At 41.4% G+C, this 15,607-nt stretch overlaps 1 protein-coding gene across 1 annotated transcript in view; it reads left to right on the top strand.

Annotated features, from left to right (window-relative positions):
• Window positions 1–15,607, top strand: part of HDAC10 (histone deacetylase 10) — a 55,485-nt gene that overhangs the window by 36,089 nt on the left and 3,789 nt on the right. The window contains exons 14-19 of the mRNA XM_069976810.1: window positions 6,090–6,324; window positions 8,371–8,458; window positions 12,330–12,415; window positions 13,911–13,967; window positions 14,159–14,243; window positions 15,417–15,605. Of these exons, the coding sequence (XP_069832911.1) occupies window positions 6,090–6,324; window positions 8,371–8,458; window positions 12,330–12,415; window positions 13,911–13,967; window positions 14,159–14,243; window positions 15,417–15,605 (740 nt within the window). The remainder of the gene's footprint in view (window positions 1–6,089; window positions 6,325–8,370; window positions 8,459–12,329; window positions 12,416–13,910; window positions 13,968–14,158; window positions 14,244–15,416; window positions 15,606–15,607) is intronic.

Raw genomic sequence — 15,607 nt, forward strand, 5'->3', positions numbered from 1 at the left:
GAGAGAAGTACAGGAGAGAAGCTGGGGGGGAGAAGTATGGTGGAGAGAAGCAGGGGGGAGAAGTATGGTGAAGAGAAGCACAGGAGAGAAGCAGGGGGGAGAAGTATGGTGGAGAGAAGCACAGGAGAGAAGCAGGGGGGAGAAGTATGGTGGAGAGAAGCGTGGTGGAGAGAAGCGTGGTGGAGAGAAGCGTGGTGGAGAGAAGCGTGGTGGAGAGAAGCGTGGTGGAGAGAAGCACAGGAGAGAAGCACAGGGGGGAGAAGAAAACAGGTCCAGGTTTCACACTGAGTGAGTATAAATACATTTAGAATCTATATTATTAACTATATGTATAATATGTACTGTTTTAGTGTCATTTTGTGCCATTTTGGTTGGTGGTGTGCCCCAGGATTTTTTAAGTATAAAAAGTGTGCCGCGGCTCAAAAAAGGTTGAAAATTACTGCCTTAGATGACCTTGGATGTAGCGGTACGCCTGGGCCGGCCTGTCACCAGATGACCCTGGGCCTACTGGTACGTCCAGATTGAATATACCGCAATAAAGAGAGCTCAGGAGCTAAGTTCGCTTCATAGTGAGCGAGGGACAGCTGCTATCAGCATTCATGATCTTTTTTATTTATTCACACATGGACTATTTTGTGAATAGCAGCCACACAAAATAGTCCATGTGTTAATAAATAAAAAAGGTCATGTCCAGTGGCACTCACCACGAAACATTGATCTTTATTCAATATCCCAAAGAATAACAAAACAGGGACATAGAGACACCTCTCCTCACAGCCTCACCCGTGGATATTAAAAAATATCAAGTAAAATACACTTGTTGGCAACTTGATCTTTAGAGGAATACTAAACCTAATATTCAGTGATAAAAGTAAACTGGATACTATTGTCTACATTGTCTAGTATTTTCTGCATTTAAATGAAACTTGTGGAAATCATGCAGAGAACACAGGGGTTAATTTCATGACGATCTGTTCATTTTTAGCAGAAGAATTACAGAGAAAGCAGGCTAATTCCTACAGGGTTGTGCGAAGATGAGGGAACATATCTGCTCTCTTGGGAACATAAAGAAGAGTTCTTTATATATTTTAATTGGCAAAAAAGACTAAGATCAAAGGATAAAGTTAGCGTAAAGGGAACTTGTCAGAAGGACTTGAAGCGTAACTGTCATATTTTCTTTTCTTTTTCTTTTTTTGCAGAAATCAGTAGTATAAGCGATTATAAGAAACTCTATAATAGGTGTTATTAGGCAAAAAAGCCTCTTTCTCCCCCCCCACTACTTATCTGTGCATTATTAGGCAAACCCGTCTTGATTACAGAGAAGCCAGTGAAGACTGGTTCTGCTGTGTCCATTATATCCTATAGAGGGGGGAGGGGTCGAGGAAGATGAGGGAGCAGGAAGAAGAGACTGCTCCGTGCTCACTCACTCCTCTCAGCCCCTCCCCTCTCCATAGACACGTAATAGACACAGAAATCCTGCTTCTTCTGAAGTCAGCGGGGAGCTAGGAAAACAGCCTTTTCAATACAGAAGGTAAATAAAACCTATTACAGAGTTTCTTAAAATCACTTGTATCATAGATATTTATTGTTTTCAGAAAAATGACCCTGAAATGACAGTTACACTTTGAAGTGATACTGTCACCCCTTTTACTCTTGCTTCATTTAATTGGTAAACCTTGTCAACTGGACAGGGCTTCACGGCTGTTGGGACCCATCTGCTGGCTGGGGAGAGGGGGGGCCAACTGTGACGAAGCCCCTCCTAGTTGACACTGTCCCCCAGTGAGAAGCAATTTTAGAACAGAAAGAAGATGCAAAAAAGTTTTATACAGGTATATACACTATATATATATATATATATATATATATATATATATATATATATATATATATATATATATATATAATCAAATGTGCAACATCTAAGCTTGTGGATTGTGCGGAGAACAGCACATAGAGTAAGGGGGGAAGTGACAGTATCACTTTAAGGCCAGGTTCACATTATATACTAACAGCAGCCGCTATGTAATACAATCGTGTCACACAGTGGCCACTGTCTGATATGTTCACCCAGCCGATACTGCAGTATCCGCCAGGTGAACATCACTTTATGTTCGTGCTCCAATTGATCATAGCAGACCGTATGGGAGCAGCCATATGGGAGCCGTACTTTACACTGTGTGCTCAGCCTATTTTGTGCAGCTGCTATTCACAAAATAGGCATAAGAGTTTTTTGTGTGGCCGCAAAGAACAACGGCTGTAGTGTATACACTGCGGCCATTCTTTTGAAACTAACATTATTTCTCACTATCAATAAATAGCGGCCGGTGTTGCAATCTGCAACAACTGCTGTTATTTATTGAAAATATACATAATGTGGACATGGTTAAAGGGGTATTCCCATGCCAGTTTGTTCCCACAATAAATGGTGCTCACTGCTCCTGCGCTCCATTCATTCTCTAGTGGACCGCCGAACATTTCCAAGTTTAGCCCTCAGAAACATTCTGTTAATGAAAAGGTGAGCACTTTATTAATTGCAGGGTAACTGTGTCTCTGTTCTCAGCATTGGTGGGGTTCCCAGCTGTCTCACCTTAAGCAGCCAGATTGTTATTGCTTTTTCTATGAATTGACAACTTTCAGTGACTCGCTTTGGAGTTACCTCCCTTGCTGGCTTTTTCTCACCCCCTAGATGCCATAGTCAGTGGTGTCTGTGGCATCTGGGATGCTACGTGACAGATGCCAGTCCTGTATTTTCTCTAACTGCCTCCCACATTCGTAGGGGTGTATTTTGGTTGTCATGACATATAGAGGTCTTCAACCTTCTGAAGGCCTTTGTAGCTGCCATGTTACATTAGATTGCAGGTATGACAGTACTCTGAAGTAGTATTGTATTATATGCAGTAAGTGATCTGTAAGTAATCTGTACAAGCTCCCTAGGGCATTGTTTCTCAACCTGCGGTACGCGTACCACAGGGGGTACGCAATGCAGGTTCGTGGGGGTGAGCGGGAGGTGGGAAAAAATAAACTTTCACTTTGGGTGTCGGGACACTGCTATCAATCAGCAATGCTATGGCACCAATCACTGCCGCTGCTCTCATCTTCTGTGCCCCAGCACCAGCCCACCCACTTTCAGTGGGGGATGGGGCTTGGTAATGCTGCTAGGCGAAGGATGGAGCTGCAGGGTGAGCGCATGGGGCAAAGCAGCAATGTCTCCTGAACACTCTCCTCCTGTGGCTGCTGGATCAGAGCGTGGCGTCCAGCCAGGGCTTGAGACAGTGGCGTCCAGCCAGGGCTTAAGGCAGGTCTGCGGTGGCCGCCACATGGCAGTGGCGTCCAGTGGGGGCTCGAAGAAGGTCAGCAGCATCATGTTAAGGGGTCCCAGGGTGTCGGGCAGACCGGTGGAGGTGAGCCCCTCGGCCAGCTCTGACCTGCCTGCATTCTCTAGCGTCTAGCTTACTGACGGCCAATCATTGTGCTGTCCCACTGCAGCCACGGATTGGCTGAGCAGGTCGGCTGTGCCCCGCATGACTGAGAAGCAGGTGGTAGTGCAGGCAGGTAAGCATGATCTATTCAAGGCCTGGCAGCTAATTAGTTAAATAGGCAGTGACTACATTCTCACAACAGAATTTAAAAATCCGCTGCGAGAATGCAGAGCCATAGGCCATAATAGTACACAGTATTGCAGTGGATTTTTATAATGGATTGCATCTAGAGATGAGCAAACCTCGAGCATGCTCGAGTCCATCCGAGCCCGAACTTTCGGCATTTGATTAGCGGTGGCTGCTGAAGTTGGATAAAGCCCTAAGGCTATGTGGAAAACATGGATATAGTCATTGGCTGTATCCACGTTTTCCAGACAACCTTAGAGCTTTATCCAAGTTCAGCAGCCCCAGCTAATCAAATGCCGAATGTTGGGGTTCGGATGGACTCGAACCCGAACCTGGTTCGCTCATCTCTAATTGCATCCTTGTGGGTACTCAGCTGGAGCATCTCGTCGCATGGGGGTACTTGAAAAGTTTAGGAAACACTGCCCTAGGGGGACTAACAGTGTAAAAAGTATTTCCACAAATAAAAAGGAAGGATAGAAGAGAAGCACAAAAAAGGCTGCTTCCTTAAGGTGGTAACATCATTTAGTTTTTTTTAACTTCAGGTAGCTGTTAAACAGTATCTTATTTTTATGTTTCCATTATGAAGGCGACAACACTTTTTTCAAGTGACTAACATTGTACCAATTGTTATTGGCAGTTTTAACCTGATCTCTCTGTGAACATGAACTTTTATCTACGCTCTATAGCTATTTACTAGTGAAAAGATGCTTGAAAGGAGTCTTTTAAAAAAAAAAAAAAAAAAATAGTAGATGTTACAAAGTTGCTCATCTTTACTATAATTAGAATTTACAGGGTGGGGCCATGTATGTGTAACCTGGCTTGTGATAGAATATCCAGATGGTCTTTGAATTGGTGGGGGCCCTAGACTGATAAAACATTCATGTATAGCCTGTCTAACTTAAAGCCCTTCCCCCATGCCAGATGCTGCAGGCCTCTCTGTAAATCCCAGTGAATCTGAGGCTGCCATATTGCAGTCGCAGAAATGTGATTCTTGCCCTAACTCACGATCAATTAGGTGTGTCTGCCTCCTTGCTGTACATCACCTGGTCTTCCTACCGGGCAAGCACTGTATGCATCTGGAAAAATCAATGCCATTTTCCTAGCTATGCCAGGTGCCCGTTTAATAACCCTTCCCTCTCCTTTGTGTTTGTTAAATCAATACTTGCTCAGCTGTCAGCCAGTGTCTCTGTAGGCAGTTTATGTCTGAAAGAAACATTCAGATATAGTTTAATCTCAAATGTGTTGGAGCTGTGGTCTAGAGGTAACTACCCCTGCTAGCAGTTCACCCTTTGGTTCAAATCCCTGTTGAAATTGAATGGATGGCTGCTATTTAATGGCAAAAAAATGCCATTATTCTAAAACATTTTGAAATAATGACTGTTATTTGCCATTAAATGACAGCCAATTTCAACAGTGTATGAACATAGCCTTTCTGTGTTTTAAATCCATTCCTAGTTTTGGCTGCAAAATACTGACCAAAATACTGAGTGTGAACACAGCCTTAAAAATGATACAACAATGAAAAAAAAGGAAAAATAATAAAGACCTATCTTTCATTTCCATCAAGGGATTTGAACCATGTAACAAACTGCTGGCAGGTCTATAGACAGGTGAGTTACTTCTAGACCACAGCTCCAACACATTTGGGGTCAGAGATTCAAAGATAGATTAGTGTTTCTTTTAGACATAAACTGCCTACAGAGGACTGATCTGCAATCAGAGACACCGGCTGACAGCTGAGCGAGCAGGAGGTCAGGCAGCATTGATTATTCATGAAGAGGAGGAAGGAGTGGTGAGCTATGGCACAAACAAAACTTTGACACTTCTTTACAGTAGGTTTGTACATAATCCATTGCACTGACAAATTACCAAAAGGCACCATGTTCACTAAGAAACTGCTAGCTACAGCATACTGTCAGCACCTTAGGAAGGGCCCAGATGCTGACAGATACCCTTTAAAGTGTCACTGTCGTCATAACTTTCAAAATATAAATCAATAGTAGATGTGATATAAAGCAAGTTTGCAATATACATTCATTGTTTTTGTTGTTGCTATTATGCTGTAAAACAAAGCTGAACTTACCAGAAATCCAGGTCCAGTCACCTGAGGCAGATTTTCTGACTTGTGCTGGTTGAAAAAAAAACAGACTTAACACAGGAATTCTGGCCAGTACAGAGAGTCAAGGCTCAATGTGTCCATCAATCGCATGACTGCCTTCTCTCTGTGAGGCTGAGCGCTAAGATGGCCTGGGATACACAGGACTTCCCATTTTATTACTCTGAGGGAAAAAAAAGTCAGAACACAGGAAGTGCCGTGTTTTCCATGATAACAAAAAAAATAAATGTAAATTGCAAACTTGCTTTATATCACATCTTCTGTTTATTTAGATTTTAAAATTTATAACAACAGTGATACTTTTGTTGTTTTTGCTGTTATAATAATAGGCATTTAAGGTTTTGCATATTTTTATTTCTTCTTAAAAGAAACAAGGTTAGTAAAAGCGATAAGCACTAAGGGCTTGTCAGCACCAGCCCCTGTACATGCAGAAGCATCTGCTGTGAATGAGTTTCTGGAAAATCACATGAAGAAGATTCTGCACCCAACACCTCCAGTGACAACTCTTGTGGTAGCTCCTGTAGAGAACACGCTGAACCTGCCTGCAGATGTGCAGCTAGAAGAGGGCACTGCGACCACAGAGCACGTGATTAATGCAATACGGTAAATTGTCTGAATGTAAATATCTTTAAATTCACCAATCAAACAACAATTACATACATACATTTCTTTATTTAAGGAAACAGTGCTGCAGAGACACAAAGGGAGAAATTATATTTTGCAACACTTTCACAACACGTTTCTAGATTCCTCTCTTATGTTATTAAATGCACCAAATTTCTCATTTTGTCATACAATAAATGATGAATCTGGCACAATTTTTTAAACCACAGTATTGTCTTTGCCTGCACAACAGTGGAGCCATGTAAAGGTTCTGTAAATGAGTGCCTATAAAGTAAAATACTTAAAGTGTACCTGTCATTACAACAAACTTCTGACATGTTATAGCCACATTTTAAAAGTTTGTATCAGTGGGGATCCAAATGTTGAGATCCCCGCTGATCGCGAGAACGAAGGGGAAGAAGCGCTTAGCAGCAAGCTCTCTGCCCCTTCATTTCTGTTCTCACCACTAAAGTTGCAAAAGACAGAGTTATAATAGGACCCTATGGGACTTCTGGCAATCATGTCTACCGGAAGTTCTATAGGCTCCATTAGAATTCCATCTTTTGCTACTTTATCAGTGAGAGTGGGGATTAAGGGGCAGAATGTGCGCTGCTAAGCACTTCTGCCCCTTTGTTCTAGCAATTGGCAGGAGTTTCAGCACCAGGACCCCACTGATACAAACATCTGACATGTGGCTATAACATATCAGAACTTTGTTATAATGACAGGTATGCTTTAAAGGGGGTTATCCAGTGCTACAAAAACATGGCCACTTTTGCACCGCTCTTGTCTCCAGATTGGGTGAGGTTTGAAACTCAGTTCCATTGAAGTAAATGGAGCTTAACTAGATAACCCCTTTAAGCTCTTACACATGATGTGACATCAGATGTGGACAGGCACTACTGGCTGCCAAGGCAGTTGTGCAATATCCAGTAAGTATTGTGTACATGTCCTATTCTAATTCATGTAAAAAGCAGTACTCCAAAAAACTAAACATTACAACCTATTAGATTTTTTGTTAAACATGCTTAAGAAAAGAGCTGAAGCATTGCAAGTTCAGTATAATAAAGGGATTTTTTTTTGTTTGTATTGGAATGTTGCCGCCTTTGTCATTTGCTTTGCTGTGCAAGGCAAATGACCCTGCCTGTGAACCCTACCTGCATTATGGTCATTTTCTGAATCCCGCTATTCTTGTGTGTTTGCTATTATAATTTATAAGAGCTTTGCTTGATGCTCACCAGGCTTCATTAGGTTGCTTCAGCAACTGTACAGTTAAGTGTGCTATAACATCTCTCCACCTCCCTTGTCAGACCAGGAGTGTGAGCTTAAAGAGAATGTATCATCACAAAATGACTTGCTGTTTAAATAATGTTTTTATGTTAAACATATTTTTTAGGAATTTTTAATCATTTTTCTAACTTCCCATTTTTCTGTCTATATTATAAAATTAATCCTGAAATCTTGCAGTTTTTATTTTCACCACTGGGGCTAAAACTAAGCTGACATTCCCTTTTTTGTCTGTGGTGATAAGAGGAGGCTGCTGCAAAGTGATCTGTAAAGCATTGCAGCGATATGTGACACCAGTAGTTAGAGAAGACAATAGCAGCTCCCTGTGGAGTCACCTTTTTAAAGGTCACAGAGGATATTCAGTAATTTTTCACATCCATCTCAAGGACACGAGTCTGTTTATTGTTGTCTGTGTTCATGCGTCTTGCTTTAAAACAAGTCACTAAAGGCTGTAAGAAACAGCTCAGGCAAAATGGCAGCCCCAATATCAATGTACAAAATGTAAAATACATTAAGAAAGTAGAAACAGATTAGAATAAAAGACTAAATATTAGTATCTGATTCTAATCAGTAAAAGAAAATGTGGGTGATACATTCCCTTTAAGTGGTGTACACTTCAGGCCTCATGCAAAATGCAGAGAGCCTGTGTAGCACCAGAGAGTTCTGTACCATATACCATTTTTTTTAATTTGGTTTACATTTCCTTACTAGTACTGGTTCCAGCAATTTGCCATAATCTGTTTTAATTCAAATTTTTAGTGTTTTCAATCAAGATGGATTGAATGAAAATATATTAAACTCTGTGGGTAAAATGGTACTTGCTCTTGAAAAACTTGTGAACAGAAAGGTAAGTCTCTTTTAAATATAGTAAAGTTTACTTTACAAATCAGATATGTGTAAGTTATTTTTACTGGTTTATAGTATGCAAGCTAAGAGGAACCTGTTTGGCAAGTTACAATGCCCTTGTTGAGGGCCGCATAGTATAATCACAGAAACAGCGGTTTTTCACTTAAGGCCCTATTACACAGAACGATTATCGGCCAATATTCGTCTTGTGTAATAGCAGGCAATGATCAGCCAACATGAACGAACATTGTTGAAAGACAAATGACTCGTACAGCAATGATCTGCTGCTGTCGCACCGTGGAAGAGGAGCGGCGGCAGCACACTACTGCTATATGCTATGGGCTGCCCGGACGATCAAGCGATCACCCGGGCAGCCTGTGACAGTATCACTTAAAGTGTCTTATTGCATGGTCTACAAATAATTCATATAAGTTGCATTGTAAGCTTGTATAGCATCTTTTTAATCTATATACGGTAGTTATTTAGAAAAGTTTACACCTAAAGGGGTTTTTCATGAATGAAAATTAATTTACTACTAGAGCAGGCAATACATAACAATGTTAAAGATTAAAAAAAAAAAAATAACAATGTTTTAACTTTTTCAATATAACCCCTCAACGATGGATGACGTATATTTACGCCATCTTGTTGTTTGGGGAGTTTAGAGGGGGGCCGCGCCGTGACCCCGCTCTGAACTGCCACAATCCCGACTGCTATCTGCAGCCGGAGACCGCAGGTATTAGCAGGCGTGGTGGATCGCAGCTCCCGCTAATTAAGACCGGTAAATGCAGCTGTCAAACATGACAGCGGCATTTAAAAGTCCTCTATGGCCCTTTCCCTGGGGTCCAGTGGCGGGATCCCCCAGATGCGATTGCGGAGGGGGTCCCTTCTGCTTACGGGCCCTTACCTCCGCTTTGGAATGACCCCCTTTTCCCATTTTATAAATAAAAAAAATAAATATATTTGGTATCGAATTAAATTATCCCATTCCTGATCTCGCATAGTAAACGGTGTAAGCACAAATACACGCCAAAGTGTAAAATTGAAAAATTGTAATAAAAAGCAATCACAAAGTTGCATATACGCAATCAAAGTACCAATAGAAAGTACAGATCATGGTGCAAAAAATGATACCTTACACAGCCCCATAGACCAGCGCTTCTCAAACTTTTTCTACTGGAGCCTCACCCAATAGACCAAGGCAATGCCTGGGCCTCACCAGACTGACCAAGAGGGTGCCTGGGCCTCACTCTTTGTGGTAAAAGTCCATTTAAAAGCTGAAAATAATGCTAGGGCTCCTTTCACCCATCTCCCAAGCTCTATATAGTAATAAATTAAGTACAAAATAAATTAATAATGTTGCTAAAATCAAGATTTCTGCAAACAGCAAAAGGACTGTGTAGATTATAGTTACTTTGGGAGAACTGGCTCCCCAGCTGGGCCTCACCAACAACTAGGGGGCGCCTCACTGTTTGAGAAGCACTGCCATAGACCAAAAGGATAAAAGCGTTATAAGCATGGGAATAGAGCAATTTTAAGGAACATATATTTTCTTGAAAAGTGTTTTTTTTTTTTTTTAAAGCCATCAAATAATATAAAAGTTATGCAAGTTGAATATCATTTTAATCGTACCTACTTGATGAACATATATAACATGTCAGTTTTACCATAGGACGAACGGCATAAAAACGAACCCCCCCCAAATAAAAGAAATTGTGTTTTCATTTCAATTTTACAGCGCATATAATTTGTTTTCGGGTTTTGCAGCGTATTTTATGCAAAAATTATATCTGCCATTGCAAAGTAAAATTAGTGGCGCAAAAAATAAGGGCTCATGTGGGTCTGTAGGGGTGAAAAATACAAGTGCTATGGCCTTTTAAACACGAAGAGGAAAAAACAAAAATGCAAAAGTGAAAATTGCCTCTGTCATTAAGGGGTTAAAACAAATGCTATTGTACTGCTTTTACTGCTACCTCACGTGTCATGTGCCATTGGCTGTTGCAACTTTGCTGATGCTGGTGCAAAAGTCTGCAACAGTACTTATAAAAATGATGCAGTAATACAATGAAATGATGCTAAATAGCACAGAGGATCAGAGCCGACACTGCCAATCCTACCTGCACAACAAAACAAGGCATACGTCCTTATTGTGGGGCTCAACCTCAAAGATAAAAGATGCTTGATAATATGTGCGATGAGATGAAAAGAAAAAAAAAATTTAAAATTACTTTATTCCAATATCTGTGTTACATGTAGAGAATACAGTGTGTTGTGTGGTGTTACAGGTAGAGAATACAGTGTACTGTGTTGTGTTACAGGTAGAGAATACAGTGTACTGTGTGGTGTTACAGGTAGAGAATACAGTGTGCTGTGTGGTGTTACAGGTAGAGAATACAGTGTGATGTGTGGTGTTACAGGTAGAGAATACAGCGTGCTGTGTGCTGTTACAGGTAGAGAACACAGCGTGCTGTGTGGTGTTACAGGTAGAGAATACAGTGTGCTGTGTGGTGTTACATGTAGAGAATACAGTGTGTTGTGTGGTGTTACAGGTAGAGAATACAGTGTACTGTGTTGTGTTACAGGTAGAGAATACAGTGTACTGTGTGGTGTTACAGGTAGAGAATACAGTGTGCTGTGTGGTGTTACAGGTAGAGAATACAGTGTGCTGTGTGGTGTTACAGGTAGAGAATACAGAGCTGTGTGGTGTTACAGGTAGAGAACACAGCGTGCTGTGTGGTGTTACAGGTAGAGAACACAGTGTGCTGTGTGGTGTTACAGGTAGAGAACACAGTGTGCTGTGTGGTGTTACAGGTAGAGAATACAGTGTGCTGTGTGGTGTTACAGGTAGAGAATACAGTGTGCTGTGTGGTGTTACAGGTAGAGAATACAGCGTGCTGTGTGGTGTTACAGGTAGAGAACACAGCGTGCTGTGTGGTGTTACAGGTAGAGAATACAGTGTGCTGTGTGGTGTTACAGGTAGAGAATACAGCGTGCTGTGTGGTGTTACAGGTAGAGAATACAGTGTGCTGTGTGGTGTCACAGGTAGAGAATACAGTGTGCTGTGTGGTGTTACAGGTAGAGAATACAGCGTGCTGTGTGGTGTTACAGGTAGAGAATACAGTGTGCTGTGTGGTGTTACAGGTAGAGAATACAGTGTGCTGTGTGGTGTTACAGGTAGAGAACACAGTGTGCTGTGTGGTGTTACAGGTAGAGAATACAGCGTGCTGTGTGGTGTTACAGGTAAAGAATACAGCGTGCTGTGTGGGTGGGAACACAATGAAATGATAAAGTACTGCAAATAATTCAGTAACACAATGAAACTGCAATGTGTGAACACAGCCTAGATGTTCTGCAATAGCTTAGGGTGAAGAATGGGCAGGGTGGAGGACTGAACAGCTGAGGGAAAGCAATGCGCTCTGGAACCTGTAGTGCTGTGTACAACTTCTCAACCAGGAAGTACAACCACACAATACCGAACAAAAAACCCTAAAATAAATGGATTTTGGGGAGTTTAAAAACTGGGATAGATAGGTAAGTAATGCTATTTGCTTCTGCAGAAGGTTAAATTTTTTTTTTTTTTTTTTTTTTTTTTTACCTCTACCTGGAGTTCTCCTTTAAGGCCAAGTGCACACTATGTAAAAACAACGGCCACATTTCATAACCAAAGAACGTTGTTGTGCAAACATCGGTCGTTATTTGTGAAATAACAGCCGTTGTTTGCACAATGGCTGTTATAAAATACAGCCGTTATTTTTAGATAGTGTGAACCTAGCCTAAATTATTATTTAATTGTGAGGCAGTTCTGTTAATGGAGCAGTAAAGTAACATGACACAAAAGATTATGTAAAATCTCTTTTTTTTTATTTTCTCAGACAAGGAACTGTATTACCTTATCGCCAAACACTTCTCTTTCTGCTGCAGTTGCAGTTCAGCAAGTTTTACGTTTGGGCTGTGAAAGGTATGTTTACACTCTTCAAATGGCTGCATTGAGGCATACTATAGGGTACATATATTTAGTGCTCAAGATTGATTTGGATGCATCATATGAGTTTATAACAGGACTTTCATGGACTTTTAAAGATGGGATCAGATCAGGTCCTAAATAGATTAAAAATATGATCAGTATCGCTTATTAATAAAGCTTTGCCAGTAAGATTCTTGTTTTGACTTAGACCAGTCGATGCACATGAAATCCATGGCACTTGTGATGACTTTGTGCAGATATAAGTATATTCTAGTATTTTATATACAACAGAAACTTCTCAACTTTCTGTTATGGTTTCATTGCTCAGACTGCGACCGATCAGGAGAACAAACTGGGAGAAGTCTGCATGCAGTGCAATCACTCCAGGCTCTGTGTCACAGTAGTCTTCCTTCCCATGCTACTAGTCGGTCAGGGTCTGAACGTCTCTCTGACGTTTATTTTAATGAAAGGTAGTCTTTAAATGTTTTAATAATAATAAAAAAAATTATAGTTACACCTCTGTAAATCTGAGCGTGATTATAAATTTTCTAATTTACAAGTGTATGTACTGCCATATTATCCACCAGTCTGGTGTGAGCTGTAATGACACAATATTAAGAGTCTGACAATGTTTCAGGAAAGCATCATGATTTCCTGACAGTAATCTGGGATCCAGCACCACTGACGTCTCAGGGGAGAGCCTGGAGCCAGCACCGTCTGGGGGTGGGGGGGCCGAAATGGACCTCCTTCAGGAAAAATCCTGAAATGTGTCCATAACTAATGTAACTCTATGGGTCTGGAAATCCTGATAAGAAATGCAGGCAGATTTTCTAGACATGTGAAGGGGGACTTAGAGTTGAGGGTATGTGCACAGCACGGAATCCCTCGCGCATCTCTGTTGGTCCCATAGGCTTTGTTTTATGGTTTGCCAGATTCTGCCGTCTGCCCGAAGAATGAGCGGCTTCCTTCTTTGGGCGGACGGCGGATTCTGGCAAACCATAGAATGAAGCCTATGGGACCAGCGGAGATTTTCACATGCGTAGAAAAATGCTTTTATCTTCTGGTACCAGGAATCAAAGAGGTGTTCCCAAGCAGGCTTAGGTATTGGAGGTGGGCGCAAGGAGGTGTTACATCTTACAGCTGATCAGGAGCTTAGGAAAGCCTCTTTGACTCTTCATATGTCACTGGCCTCTTTGACCCTTCATGACAGTAATAAAAGATAATTTTTCCACTATAACTTCAACAGAGATGCTAAATAAAGGTACTGTTTCGCTCATTGCAACATAAACTATATGCACATGTGACTAGTTATGTACATCCTAGGTCACTGTTTCATTTTAAATGAATGGTTAACTCACAACCTATTAACTCATATTGTACGCTATAGACTGTAAAATATTGGATACAAACAAGAAATTCAATTTTTATACTGAAGCTGTATGGAACAAAATCTGCAAAATAGTCATACTAATATTTCTATTGTGTACAGGGTTTTCTGCATCATTATTGGGGATGTGGATATTGAACCTCTAAAAACAGATGATGGGTAAGTGATCTTTTGAACAAAGAACATTTATCATTATGGTATGTAATATTATACAGTTTTGTATTGTCATTGTTTTTGAAAAAGACGAGAAAACTGATTTATACATTTTAAAGTGAAAGGTTTTAAGGATTAATGCTTGAAAATGTATTTCCTCCCTATTTAAACTTGCTACATTGCTTTTCACCTTACAGGAAAATTATGTGTATTACAATATCTGGAGACAAAACGCATGAGAGGACTCATTCACAGTATCAGACTTTTCTCAAGTGGAAGGAAGTAAGTAAAAGGGAACATTTTAATATCTGATTACAAATACTTTGACATTTTTATCATGGTCCTTAAAGGGGTTTTCCAGGCAAACTAAACTGATGGATTGCCCATCAGTCACTGATCGACAGTGTGCAGACACTCAGCACTGACACCGACCAGTGTGTGTCTTCCTAAAGGGGGACTTCAGTGTGAGAAAACCTTTTATATAGTGCTGCAGTTAAAGAAGAAAATTAAATAGATAAGCTATTCTTACCTAGCTGTGCTCCCCCTGTGTTGTCCTGTGGTGTCTATGGGTCCCCCAACTTAAGGATGCCACTGCCACTTCTTGTTTCAGCAGTGACAGCCCATTCAGCCAATCAGTGGCTGTGGTGCTGTCCAATCTCAGTGATTGGCTAAGCGTGCTGTCATTGCCAAGACACTTTGCAGAAACACACACAAATACCCTTATTATCACAGAAAGAAACAGGGAGCCTCAGTTTAGTTTTGGACCTAGTGGTGAGATATCACTACAAAACTGCAATGTACAATGTACAATGACAATGAAGGCAGAAGTGTGTGCTGCACTACTGGCTGGAGGCTAAATTGCCATCCCCTGCAGCTGTACAAGTGCGCCTCGTAAAGGCCCGTTACGGACGATAATCGTCCTGTGGAATAAAAGGCAACGATCAGCCGACATCGGTCATGTCGACTGATACAGCAACGATCTGCTGCCGTCGCTCCGTGGAATAGGAGCGTCGGCAGCAGACGCTGCTGTATGCTATGGGCTGCCTGGACGATCTAGCGATCACCCGGGCAGCCCCTACCGCAGCTCCCCCGGGCCTCCCCGGACTCACCCGCTTGCTGCTGCCGCGTGGAATAGCGGCGGCAGTGAGTGGGGAACGAGGAGCAAACGAGCGCTGAGAGCGCTCGTTTGCTCCTCAAGTCGGCCTGTGAAATAGGAACTTTAGAACTTTAATCTGCCTCATGGACAAAGCAGTCCTTATATCAATAGTAGTGCTTGTTTGTTACAAGTCCAGTTAAATGTGTTTGATAACTTTGACTTCGATACCAATGAGACCACATTTTATTAGCGATCAGTGCAGAAATCCAGATAATCCCAAATGGCTCGCTCACTTTGTCTGCAACTCTGTGTAAACTATTGAATAAAACTTTCTTTTTCTGTTATTTGGCTTTTTTCAGAGTTCCCATGAAAGTAGCAGCTTCTTCTATGCACTATTTCGATTTGTACTTCCACTGGCTTATTCCTACCAGCCTGACCTTATTATATTAGCTGTTGAAAGCAAAGGAAGTGTTGGTACTAAGGATATAGCTTTGCTGACCAGTCTACTGCAGGGTCTAGCTGATGGAGCAGTACTTGCTGTGGTTTCGGT

Source organism: Dendropsophus ebraccatus, chromosome 1 (genome assembly GCF_027789765.1).
Source record: "Dendropsophus ebraccatus isolate aDenEbr1 chromosome 1, aDenEbr1.pat, whole genome shotgun sequence".
Classification (NCBI taxonomy): Eukaryota; Metazoa; Chordata; class Amphibia; order Anura; family Hylidae; genus Dendropsophus; species Dendropsophus ebraccatus.